Consider the following 12,408-nt stretch of genomic DNA (forward strand, 5'->3'; position numbering starts at 1 on the left):
GTAACATCTGGAAAAGCAGGTTCCCAGGTCCACTGCTGTGGGAATTTCATGGGATTAGATCCACCTGTAACTTTATTTATGTTTCTTTTTGCATGGCACGTGAAATATCCGGCGCCGTGGGACAAGCACAGCGAGGGCAGTGGCTTTTAAAATGTGCACATGGGGCTCGATCAGGCGGGTTTATTACTTTAAGTGATAAGCAGGTAGAAACGAGCACCTGACTTCAGATTTCACTTTAGAAGATGTGATAAACAAACTCATCTGGCCAGACCTACTTTCGCATTTGACCATTATCCAATTCACAGTTACACTTGACAACCATCTGCACAACAAATGAAGTGAAATTCCCGCAGTACATTTATTGCATACGAAAAAACCCAACCAACCAAAACACATGACTCAAGACAGAAGTGGAAACCGTGAACCTTTTCCAAATAAATACATTACTAGGTCACTTGTGTTGCTTCGATGAGTGCAAGTACATCTATTATTAATTCAATATCAATATGTTTACCTGACAAATTTTATGTAAGCAAGTAAAAATCATAGAACAACCAATCCAATAAATATCAAGAAAAAAATAAGTACAATCATATTAAATGGTCTTCAGAACACTAAATAATGTTAACATTCATCAAATGAGTCAAGAAACAATCAAGCATTGTTTAAATATATCAGACTTGTTTCAGTGCATCAAATACGATCTCGACATCCAACTGTAACTCTTTGCTATTTATGGAATAATATGTTAAGAAATGAAATACACGAATATGTAAGGATTGGCAGAATTGCCATATTGGCCCTTTTCAAGACTAATTAAAGCACTTATAACAGTGCATATCCTGTGTTGGTGGCACCTGCCAGTGCTCATTGTGGGACTTTGTTCCTGCATTCGGTAACTAATTCCGCACGCTTCGCCTTTCTGGGTGCTTTGGCAGTGGTAGAGCTCTTACACTGTGCTGGCTGCTGGGTGTTAATAGCACCAGTAACGCCTGTCCGTCTTGCCCCGGTATCTCTCCCACCCCGGCACGGGCCTCCCACGTCCACAGCATGGTCCATTCCGCTCAAGGCGGGGTGAGAATGGCGAACGGGACTCAAAGACGGGTTCCGGATGTTCCCCGCCGCCTGCATGCGCCTCATGTGGCTGCTCCCGTTAAGGCCGCTGGTCCTGTGTCCGCGGGACAGGCCGCAGCGCTCGGTGGCCTGAGCGCGGCTCTCGCTGCTACTCCTCTTGGGGAGGGCCGGGGGGGGTGTCCTTTGCTTCAGCAGGGGACTCGGCCGCGGATGGAGGTGGTGCGCGTGAGAATACGAGCGGCAGGCGAAGGAGCACAGGGGATATCGGCTGCGGCAGTTTGGGCAGGTGCAGCTCAGCAGCTGGATGGGTGGGGTGTTGGTTATGGAGGACAGGAGCGTGAGGGGAAACGCCCGCTGACACTGGAGGATGCACTTGGGTGAGCTCAGGCTGGAGGAGGAGGAGGGCCCGTGTGGCCGGTGTCGTCTGGCGAGCAGCTCGACGTCGGCCCGCCCTCCGCTCTCCTCCCGCACCGTCTGGATCTGCCGCCACTCCAGTTGCAGCAGCCGCTCCAGGTACTTCTCCAGCTGGCCAATCGGCTTGGGGCGAAGGACACCCTTTCCCTCCGTGTTGAGGAACACCGCCAGCTGTCGCAGGCTCCAGGCATTGAACGGTGGTGGAAGGAAATCTGGATAGCTCTTACTGACACGACCCTGGGTTCGAGATCCAGTGGACGGTGGCTGGAGGTCAGCCAGGTCGATGACTTCAGCTCTTAAATTCAGCTGTGGGGGCGCCGAAGGGGCGGGGAGCCCTGAAAGTCGCTCTGAATCCGAAAGGTCACTGCCACTATCTGTGTCCTCGTTTGACTTCCCACTTCCTTTTTGGGTCTCCCCCTCTGGAGAGCCCCTCCTGGTCTCAGGCCTCATCTTAAAAGACACCAACTGAGAGCACCGACCGCTCCTTGGACCACCGTTCGCCGAGTCCTTGTTACCTTTCCGCTGAGACTTGGGTCTCGAGTGCCTCTCTTTAACCTCCGATCTGAGGGGCGTCGAGGAGTTGCTCTTTGGCGGATTGCTGCAACAAGGTGATGGCGGTTTTACCCCTTCTCAAACAACACATTTTAATCTCGACCAACACAGTACAACAGTGCGAGTCTCACCTGAGTGCGTCCATGACCAGAGCTCTGTCTGGTTTGGGCCGCCGTCCTTTCACCTGGTGAGGTAGAGAATGCCGCATGGTTACATCTTCGCAGACACAGCAGCGCTCCAGGCACACTGTTCTACATGGTGCACGACACGTTGTGAGGTATTTGTGGACCTACAGATGAGTCGGTCCTAAAATACCACACTCTCTCACTCACTCACACTCTCGGGCGCTGGAGCTGCGCTGTCTCGCAATGGGCCGTGCGGCACACCGGACTTAGGACCGTTTCTACTTCTTGTTCACCGAGAAGAGGAAAATAAAATGAACAATAACCATCACACTTACAGCAGTAACAAGGATTCTGCAAAGTTTTTATCATTTTATTTAACATATATCAGCCAGTCAATTTCAGTCTGAAGTTATATATTTGTCTTAATTTTTTAAAATACTGTTTTTTTGTATACTTAATGTGTTCTTTTAAAACTATAATTCCTATTGCTATTCTAGCAGTGCTGCTGACATTACATTTTATTATGAATTATTACTTTTATTATTATTATTCAATAAAATCGATACTAAACAATGGAAGTTCGTCGTCTCGCGACGCTTTTGTAAGCCAGCCATCTTCAGAAAGGTAAAAGAAGAGCGTAATGCTGATTGTGATGAAGATGAACTGTGTTCACCTGGCCACGGAGCCGCCGCTGCACGGTTCCCTCACGGGCAGCTGATTCCAGCTGTTCATCACCGTCATGGCTGAGGATCAGTCCGACCTTCCACGAGAAGAGTGCAACGAAACACGCTTCCCGCGTCCCCTGTGTTGCATGCTGCACACGACAACGTCCATCGACGTGGATCCGAGGAGGAAAAAAATCTATCAATCGATCACCGATCAGATTCAACTGTCGAAAGCACCCAGGCCCCTTTTTTTTTTTTTTTTTTTTTTTTTTTTTTTCCCGCACACACGCGTTGCATGCCACGGGGTTACGACGTACCGTGTCCGTTCGTCCCGTTTATCGGTTTCCCCCGATTACACCTTCCAGCGCGCATGGCCTGTCCGGCGCGCCGCGAGGCTTCATGGGAAATGTAGTATCCATGTACTCAGCACCTGCGCCCCTTGACATTCCGAGCGCGTTTGGCCGCCGACCGGCATAAACGCGGAAGATATTCGACGAACGAGCCATTAGGTCGCACATCCGCGTCGCCGTATATAGAACGCGAGGCTACGTGCTGGCGAGCAGCTCCGCGGCATATTGCGTTACGCACGGTAGCCTGCTGGTAGTCTTCCCGACGGGATTTAAATGTCACGGGGGGGGGGGACAATGTCAACAAACGGACCGTAACTCTGGGGCTGGGGGCAGCCTGCGACGACTCCTCAGATGTGCCGGAACCCGTGCAGGACCTGGGGCTGCTCGTCACGGGGAAGTTTCGGGAAGTCGGAGGGAGACGGGCTTGCAAGTGAGTGGCGTGCTTTCCAGCGTCAATTTGGGTGATTTGGATCGTTTGGAGGACAGATCTGTTTTGTTTCGGTTTCAGATAAACACATGGGCACCGTGCTGCATGACGGGAACATGACCGAATCCGGCCCACTTCTGCAGCCACTCCAAACGAAGACTGGGCAAAATGTCCAGTTCACATCCGGCGTCAGCAGCGTGTCTCGGCCATTCGTGACCGTTCGTCTGAGGGACGTCTGGGACCCCAAACCTGAGGTCAAGAAGGAGCCGGTTAGGATCCGACCGCCCAGCCCAAAGCCGACGGCTCAGTGGCAGCCGAGACGGAGCCTCTCCTGTGAGCCCGCGCCCAAAACCATCATGAGGAGGCGGGCGCAGTCATTGCCTGCTTCCAGAAAGTCATCTCACGACCCCAGACACTTGCAGGTTCGGTTCGTGGACTCTCTGGGCCTGGACCTGGAGGAGGTGAAGGTTTTCAGGGTTGGGGAAGACCCTAGTGTGCCCATGCATGTCATTTCCAGGCTCATGATGAACTCGGAGATGTTTTGGGGCAAAAACCTAGAGCTGTCCCTGCCGTACTTCCAGCCATGCTTCCCAGAGGATGCGTCCACCCATCCTGGCTTCCTGGAGCGCCTGTTCCGCCAACGCGTGTGCCTTGAGCGCGTCCTGTGCTCCGAGTTGGGAATTATTGGTACTGTTCAGGTTCTGAACTTGGCCTATGAGAAGGAGGTCACGGTGACGTACTCCTTCACGGACTGGAAGAGCCTCACGGACACGAAGGCCGTCTGGGTGTCGACCGTACGGAGGGAGACGCCCGGACAGCTGGAATCCGACGTGTTCCGCTTCCGCCTGCCCGTCCCACCCTTCATCTTGCAGCCGGGGGCTAAGCTGGAGTTTGCCATTTGCTTCCAGGTCATGGGCGCAGAGTACTGGGACAACAACAGTGGCCATAACTACAAGCTGATCTGCCATAACTACAAATTAACAGTTCCAAAAGAGTGTGAGGACAGCATGGTGCACTTTATTTAGATTACTGCAGAAACGCAGGGATTATAATATGCACAATTAGATTGTTTGGGAATTTTATATGTAACTTCAGGAATCCTGCACTATTACATAAACACTGCAGCCGCTTGTTCTAATAGAGTTATTACACATGTGATATATGTACATTTTACACAATATTCTGCATAGTTTTATTTGTGAAATAAGTACCGTAAAATGGTCATTTAAGTTCTTTTCTGCTTTGCGTTTATATGTACACATTGTGTGCAAAGTTTTCTTCATGACACACTTTGAACGTAATGAAAGTATAAATATATGTAATTGAATTGATTAATTTAGCCATGGCCTCGCCAAATCACAACAAATGCGCATGGACAAGTCTACACAACGGATATTTATTACAAATCACTCTGGTCACTCCCGACCTTTCTCCTACAGAGCTTACAGAGACCTTTCTGGCAGCCGGGGGCATCTCAGGATGGCATTCTTCCATCTGCCATGCCCCACAGCTGTAGAACCGCGTGCTGAATCGTGCCGTGTGTTCTAAGAATAACCAGCTGCACACCACAGTAAACAGCCAAATCCTCTCATGAGTGACCTCTGACCGTTTTCACTTATAGGCCTTGGAAGGTTGTAGGTTCTAAGGTCATAAATCTTGCAGTTTATTAAAGCACACTGTGAGGATCAGAATCCTCTGCCAATGTGTATTATGTATGTCCAAGCATGTCCAATGCTCCTTATTCAAGAAACCGTCATCTTCATCTAATGCATCTTTATGTGCTGTCCACTCTGTAAAACCAGATTTTAACAGTGCATTTGGGACCTGCCATGCAACTTTGGTAATAAATGGCCTATTTTCTGAGGTTGAGGTTGAAGTTTATTGTCATATGTACAAAGTACAGCGTACAGAGCACAATGGAATTCTTACTTGAAAACCTCTCCCACGTAGACAGAACATAGAACATGATACATAGAAGACATAGAAGGCAAAGTGCAGCAGCAATAAATAAAATTTCTAGACTCACAGTGGACTCACAGAGTGACTCAGCTGACAAGATAATGCATGAAGTGCAATATGATGTTTTGCTTTACAAGCAGCGCTCATCTTCCTGTTCGAAAAGTTTGTTTGTGATTATATTAACTATGCACCAGCAGCACACGTTTTAGAACCACCTGTTTTCATGTTCTTTTGCACATTGTACGTTTCGCTGATGACTAATAAACCACATCTCACCGTGACGCCTTTCGTCAATTATTTTTCTGCACAGCAGATGGCAATGTTGAGCTTTTCAGAGCCAACCTAAAATAAAAAAATGTGAAGTGATGGTCCCATGTGATACACAGCAGCACAGCACACGGTGCACAGAGTAAAATTTGTCATCTGCATTTAACCCATCACCCTGAGTGAGCAGTGGGCAGCCATGACAGGCGCCCGGGGAGCAGTGTGTGGGGACGGTGCTTTGCTCAGTGGCACCTCAGTGGCACCTTGGCTGATCGGGATTTGAGCCGGCAACCTTCTGATTACGGGGCCGCTTCCTTAACCGCTAGGCCACCACTGCCACAAATGTACGAGCCAGCCAGGAGTCGAACCTAGAATCTTCTAATCCGTAGTCAGACGCGGTATCCATATCCATCCAAGCCTGTAAGGTTTCACAAACCAGTTGATACAAATTCTATTTATCTTTAGGTTCTTTTATTAGTTTTTTTGTAGACGTTTGTAGCTGATATGTTTTACCTTTGAAATTTTAACAATTCTATACAATTGTAATAATTTAATAATAGCAAAGCTTTGCACAGCATGTGAGCATTTGCATGTGGATTCAGAATGTAATCATTTAGTATTTCCTGTAGTTATTAGAATCAGAAAACTTTATTAATACCACAGAAATGTAAGGACTGTCATACCACACAAGAACACAAAGAGACAAGAGCATTATAAAATAAAGTACAGTACAGGCCAAAAGTTTGGACACACCTTCTCATTCAATGTGTTTTCTTTATTTTCATGACATTTAAATTGGTAGATTCTCACTAAATTCTAGTTTCTTCTAAATAGCCGCCCTTTGCTCCGATTACTGCTTTGTACACTCTTGGCATTCTCTCGATGAGTTTCAAGAGGTCGTCACCTGAAATGGTTTTCCAACAGTCTTGAAGGAGTTCCCAGAGGTGTTTAGCACTTGTTGGCCCCTTTACCTTCACTCTGCAGTCCAGCTCACCCCAAACCATCTGGATTGGGTTCAGGTCCGGTGACTGTGGAGGCCAGGTCTCCACTTTTTGTTAAGTACATAACTCCACGTGTGTTCATTCATAGTTTTGATGCCTTCCATGAGAATCTACCAATGGAAATGGTCATGAAAAGAAAACACATTGAATGAGAAACTGTGTCTAAACTTTTGGCCTGTACTGTCTGTCTAAATAAGAGCATTGCACAGTATTGCAGATAAAAAACGGACACACATCATAATAATACACATAGTCTTTCACACAATGACAGTTTTATGAATTATAAGTAAACATACAGTTTATGCTGTTGTTCTGTTAATACTGATCGGGTTTGTGTGTGTTTGTGTGTCACTTGTAGAATTACGACTGTGATGTGAGACTTAATGCTTCCCAGACTGGATGTTTTTACATAACTGTGGTCATATTGTGGCCATTTTCCCTAAATGAGGATGGATTGAGGCTTTGGGGCACATTGAGGGTCTGACTCCTATTTGATCATCAGTGCTACAGGCTGATTCAGGGCTCTTCTATGATTCAGCATGTCCTCACGTGTGAGTCAGAGCAACATATTTCTGGCTTGGTCCAGAAATCACAGTGTCAACAATTGATTCTAGAGAATAAATTATTAACTAATAATTTTCAATTTATTAAAAATGAAATAGGTTCTTACACATTTGTATAAGGAAAAAGTCGAACTAGTCCTAACTGGAAGATCAGGAAGTATTAAAAAAAATCCATATGAAGTACAGGATGTATTTGAGAAGAGTGTGTATGCATATACACATATAAAATTAATCCTAGTAAAATACAATTACAGTGCTTATATTGAATTTACATTTGTAGCATTTGGCAGATGTCCTTATCCAGATCAGAAAATGCAATTTATTGGTAAGCAAGATAAAATTCTGTGAGATATTATATCAAGCCAGTAAGACAATAAGATTTCATGACAGCCGCTTGTCACAAGACCAACACAACACATTGAAGGATAAATATAAACAGTTAATAATAATTCAAGTAATGATTTAGTTTTATACATTCTTTATATTGATGAAAATGAATCAGCCATGATTCACCCTATTTATGGCTCATGTTGCAGTCTGATTTATTTTTCATTTATTTACAGGGTAATGGAAATAAATCTAAAAAGCTTCAACTCCATCTTTCTGGAGAGAGAAGACAGTTCTTATTTTTTTATAAGACATGCCCTCGAACCAGACCTGCACAAAGTGTCAAATTATCCCAAAATTCATGAATCTGCTGTCAAAATGTACTTCTCATTTCAGCTGAATAGCCAGAATCCCTGAAGTGTCTTTCGTATGAATGTTGCTCAGTGCTTCGTACCAGACGGAAGATTCCATTGTGTCTGCACTTTTTCCTGCTCGCAAAGCTGTGACCCAGTTTGAAAGCGTCCAGAGGAGACAAGCTTGCCTTCCTCCCTGATCTTTATGTATGAGAACTAATTGTCGTCATTAATAGTGATGAAGCTGATACACGCTGTGAACTATGCAGACATGGCCTGTGCAGACATCTGAGGAGTGGATGCACAGAAATGAGTGCATGATGCAGAGAAATGAGCGCCAGATCCACTTTTTTTGTCTATAGCAATGAAACAATATTTGTGTAACACGTGTTTCTCACGGAATGAATAGGAAAAAAAGTCATTTCATCTGGGGAAATAAAGAACCGCAGCAGACAATACAAGAGTTCTGGGTGCGACTCAGGCAAAGGCGCTGTGAATGAAATGTAGGCCATGCATGGCTTTGACTGACGTGTCAGACCGAGTCATTCATCCCAGACACGGCGTAGGCTTGGCCTTACACCGAATAAACACGCTCTCTGTTTGCGGCCACAAAGGTCCCCACTTGGACATGCGCCCCCCCGCCGCTCCGTCTGAACCGGGGAGGGCCCTGAGAGGAAAACATGCTATACAGGACCGTAAAAGCCATTATTTACATTTTTAAAGTCATTTTGAATAGATTCTTCACAAGCGTTGAGGCAGCGTTGAGTTGAATGGATTTGTATGTCACACAACAGCTTTGTAAGACCACAGAGTGACAAAGGCAAGGACAAACTCCCAGGAAGTAAGAAGGAGGAAACCTTGAGCACAACTTAGCTGGGGAATCAGAATCTTCTCAGACTACAGGGTGGGCCATTTATATGGATACACCTTAATAAAATGGGAATGGTTGATGACATTGAACACATTTTATAAGTGGTCAGAAACTTGTAAATAACTCATGAAAGAATAGAATTTTAACGTTACGTTTGCACACCATTGTTTTTCTTGTGAAATTACCAATAAATTTGATGTGTCACGTGACCCTCTTCCAATTGAAAAAAACAAAAGTTGGATCCAAGATGACCGACTTCAAAATGGCCACTATGGTCACCACCCATCTTGAAAAGTTTGCCCCCTCACATATACTAATGTGCCACAAACAGGACGTTAATATCACCAACCATTCCCATTTTATTAAGGTGTATCCATATAAATGGCCCACCCTGCAGAACCAGTTAACAGAAGGGCTACACAGAGAAGAAAGAGACATGTTTAGTCTGAGACATTTTCAAAAGAAAATAATAAAGCAATAAATCCACCCACTTCCGATATTTTTTACCCCAGGCGCACAGAACTGATTGGATGTTTTCTTAAGCTCTCTCAGTGGTTCTGAATGCACGGTGCGAGGGAGGATGCCTGAAACCCGGCAATTTTTTTCTTGCGGAATTCACGGGATGAGCTGCTCCCAAACCAAAGTGACACAAGAAGAACACTGTGTGTGTGTGTGTGTGTGTGTGGGTGGGTGCACCTCTCCATGGATTTATATAAAAGGACATTGCATCCCCCCTCGGGGAGAAGGAAAGGAGCTACCGTGAGAGGCATCCCACTTCATTTTTTTACTTTGTCTTTTTCTTCCGTTCAGCCCTGGTCACTGAAGAAGAAGGAGGCATTTGGCTTCTGATTCACCATTTTAAATGCATACATAAATTATACATGATATTGGAAAAACAAAATCAGCATATCTGGCATATATTATAGTTTACTATAATTTATTCTTTACTGTATTTTACTGTGTAAACTCAAAATGAAATGGAGGTCATGTAGTGGTTGCCTGAGTGTGTGTGTTTATGTGTGTGTGTGCGTGCGTGCATGAGTATTGAGGACACGTCCTTAGATGTTGCTCAGACTGAGATCACGGCGAGGCCAGTCTTCCCCGTCCACCCACTCACCGCCCAACTTCCCCCTCGGCGAGCCGCGTCCGGAGCTGGATGCTCGGCTCCCGGTGGGACGGTGCCTGGGGTCGGGCTGACCACCTGGGCTGCAGTCCAGTTCATGCTCCACTTGCTCTCGCCTCGTTCCCGGCATCCGTGTCTCCTGTTTCACTACGTGTTGAAAACAGCGTTAACGCAGCGTCTCACAGATCACATACAACCTGTTTTCAGACTGTGTTTAGATCTATTTTACTGTTAACCATCCATAATATTGGTCCATGGTTATACTATAGTATTTTACACAATTGGAAAAAATTGCCACAAGCTTGGCACACCTATCCTTGGCCAGTTTGGCCCATTCCTCTTTGCAGCACCTTTCAAGATCCATCAGGTTGAGTGGTAAGTGACGGTGCACAGACATTTTAAGAGCTTTCCAGAGATGTTCAATCGAACTCAAGTCTGGGCTCTGGCTGGGCCTGTCAAGGACAGTTGAGTTGTCCTGAAACCACTCCTTTAATGTTTGAGGTCTTGGTTTTGTGATCTGGGTCGTTGTCCTGCTAAAAGATGAACCAATTTGTTTCTCATGGTTTGAGAGTTCTTCAGGTGGCTTTTGGCAAACTTGAGGTGGGCTACCATGTGCCTTGTACTAAGGAGTGGCTTTCATCTGGCCACTCTACCATAAAGACCTACTGCAGAGATGGTTGTCCTTCTAGAGAACCTCTGGACAGAGGGACCATCATGTCCTTGGTCACCTTCCTGACTAAGGCCCTTCTGCCTTGATCACTCACTCTGGTTGTTTCAAACTTATTCCACTTACGGATGATGGAGGCCACTGTGGTCATTGGGAACTTAAAAGCAGCAGAAATGTTTCTGTGACCTTGACCATATTTGTACCTCGAGACAATCCTGTCTCAGAGGTCTACAGACAATTCCTTTGACTTCATTCTGGGTTTGTGCTCTGACATGAACTGTCTACTGTGGGACGTTGTCCATGTAATTGTTTATTACACAGGTGGACTCCAATTAAGCTGCAGAAACATCTCAAGGGTAATCAGGAGAAACAGGATTTTGAAACTCAATTTTGATTTTCATGGCAAAGGCTTTGGATACTTATGTATGTGATTTCATTTTTTTATATATAACTTTGCCAAAGCCTCAAGTAAACTTTTTTCACATTGTCATTATGGGGTGCTGTGTGTGAAGACATTCATTAAACATTAAGTTCAATTATTCTACTCAGGGACACAATGGTAGTAAGTGGGGTTTGAGCCTGTGACTTTAAGGTCTTAAGTTTAGGTTCGTAGGCGAGCGTGTTACCCACTAGGCTACTACACCTCAATACTTGGAATATTCTCTTGCCAATTCATGCCCATGTGGTATTTGAGGTGAAGTCATTAGTGGGCGAGCATCAAGCCCACTCAAACTGCGTCCCTGACAGCTTATTTAAGACTGTCACTATCAGGCATGTCCAGCCCTAACCTTTACCAGAAGAGCCCAACACTCTGCTGTATGTATAAAATACTGTCTACACTAAAAATCCCCATTGAGGAAAGAAAGAAATAAACAGCACACAGAGTTAAAAATTCAAAACTTGTATTGTGCAGACAATAAATAGTGCTTACAAAGGTAAGACATGGACTCGTTTTAAGATCACCATTTACACAGTTGATATGAAATTCACTCAAATTTTCCCACGGTTTCTGAGGTGCGACTACCATTACTGGTGTGGGAAAGGTTCAGCAGGTTACATGCAAAAAATTCCCCCCAAGCCCACCCCAAGACCTCTTTCCCTCCCCTCAGATTGAAAACGCGACCTTCAAAAGGAGTCGTTATCATTTTAAAAAATAGTCTTGTATACAACACTGAGCGTTTGCGTCCCCCTCATGGACTTCCTGAAGGCTGCAGGGGGACGGAGGTGTCAGGCAAAACTGAGGTGAAGCTGCATGGGTCGCCTCCTGCGGCAGCAGCTCCAGAGACATAGCCTCCAAGGGTCACTGCGCCCTCCACCAAATCTCAGCACGCCCCACCCTGTGGGACCACAAGGTCGGGGCATCAGAAGAAGCCTCACGAGGTCTTCTTGGACAGGATTGACTTTGGCATTTCTTCACAGAAGAAACCTCGCTATGGCCGATGAAACCTGCAGGACAGGGACGCAAGGAAAGGCACAAGGTCATCGGTGAGACACGCTGATCACTGATCCTATGGCCATTAAAATCTGGGTCTGGCATAAGCTCATTTTTAGCGCAAGCTCTCCTCTTTGACGGCTAATGGCTATTTTTGCACAGCGAAAATAGGCTTTAACGTAAGCAAGACGTAAACCGGCCACGAACATGCATTTGTTATATTTGTCAGCCTGTGCTAATG

General features: G+C 45.7%; 3 protein-coding genes across 10 annotated transcripts in view; 1 reads left to right on the plus strand and 2 right to left on the minus strand.

The window, feature by feature from the left end:
* Positions 1 to 334: 334 nt before the first annotated feature.
* On the minus strand, positions 335 to 3,665 carry fam217bb (family with sequence similarity 217 member Bb). Of its 3 annotated transcripts, none has more exons than XM_028998365.1 (5): positions 3,148 to 3,665; positions 2,839 to 2,979; positions 2,377 to 2,449; positions 2,172 to 2,224; positions 335 to 2,086 (listed from the first exon to the last, which is right to left on the minus strand). In XM_028998365.1, exons 2-5 carry the CDS (start codon positions 2,904 to 2,906, stop codon positions 868 to 870), a joined length of 1,413 nt encoding a protein of 470 aa, XP_028854198.1. In that variant the 5' UTR covers positions 2,907 to 2,979; positions 3,148 to 3,665; the 3' UTR covers positions 335 to 867. The 3 variants fall into 3 exon arrangements, with proteins under 3 accessions (XP_028854198.1, XP_028854197.1, XP_028854199.1); XM_028998364.1 differs by having other exon boundaries at positions 2,839 to 3,026; XM_028998366.1 differs by lacking the exons at positions 2,839 to 2,979; positions 3,148 to 3,665 and having other exon boundaries at positions 2,373 to 2,424.
* Positions 3,174 to 5,847, plus strand: ppp1r3db (protein phosphatase 1, regulatory subunit 3Db). The gene is made up of 2 exons (XM_028998368.1): positions 3,174 to 3,610; positions 3,689 to 5,847. The coding sequence occupies exons 1-2, from the start codon at positions 3,532 to 3,534 to the stop codon at positions 4,630 to 4,632; spliced, it is 1,023 nt and encodes a 340-aa protein (XP_028854201.1). The 5' UTR covers positions 3,174 to 3,531; the 3' UTR covers positions 4,633 to 5,847.
* A 5,773-nt stretch (positions 5,848 to 11,620) lies between these two features.
* Positions 11,621 to 12,408, minus strand: part of phactr3b (phosphatase and actin regulator 3b) — a 36,469-nt gene continuing 35,681 nt past the window's right edge. For all 6 annotated transcript variants that reach the window (XM_028998561.1, XM_028998558.1, XM_028998556.1 and 3 more), the window contains one exon: positions 11,621 to 12,181. In XM_028998561.1, the coding sequence (XP_028854394.1) occupies positions 12,166 to 12,181 (16 nt within the window). In that variant the 3' untranslated portion in view covers positions 11,621 to 12,165. The remainder of the gene's footprint in view (positions 12,182 to 12,408) is intronic.

This window comes from Denticeps clupeoides, chromosome 12, assembly GCF_900700375.1.
Source record: "Denticeps clupeoides chromosome 12, fDenClu1.1, whole genome shotgun sequence".
In the NCBI taxonomy this organism is placed as follows: domain Eukaryota; kingdom Metazoa; phylum Chordata; class Actinopteri; order Clupeiformes; family Denticipitidae; genus Denticeps; species Denticeps clupeoides.

Coding starts and splice junctions, on each gene's coding strand:
- fam217bb (XM_028998365.1), bottom strand. CDS start 2,906: ATGACGGTGATGAACAGCTGGAATCAGCTGCCCGTGAGGGAACCGTGC. Junction 2,450..2,838: donor AGCGGCGGCTCCGTGGCCAG/GTGAACACAGTT, acceptor TCGGTGAACAAG/AAGTAGAAACGGTCCTAAGT. Junction 2,225..2,376: donor CAGCTCCAGCGCCCGAGAGT/GTGAGTGAGTGA, acceptor CTACCTCACCAG/GTGAAAGGACGGCGGCCCAA.
- ppp1r3db (XM_028998368.1), top strand. CDS start 3,532: ATGTGCCGGAACCCGTGCAGGACCTGGGGCTGCTCGTCACGGGGAAGT. Junction 3,611..3,688: donor GGAGGGAGACGGGCTTGCAA/GTGAGTGGCGTG, acceptor TTTCGGTTTCAG/ATAAACACATGGGCACCGTG.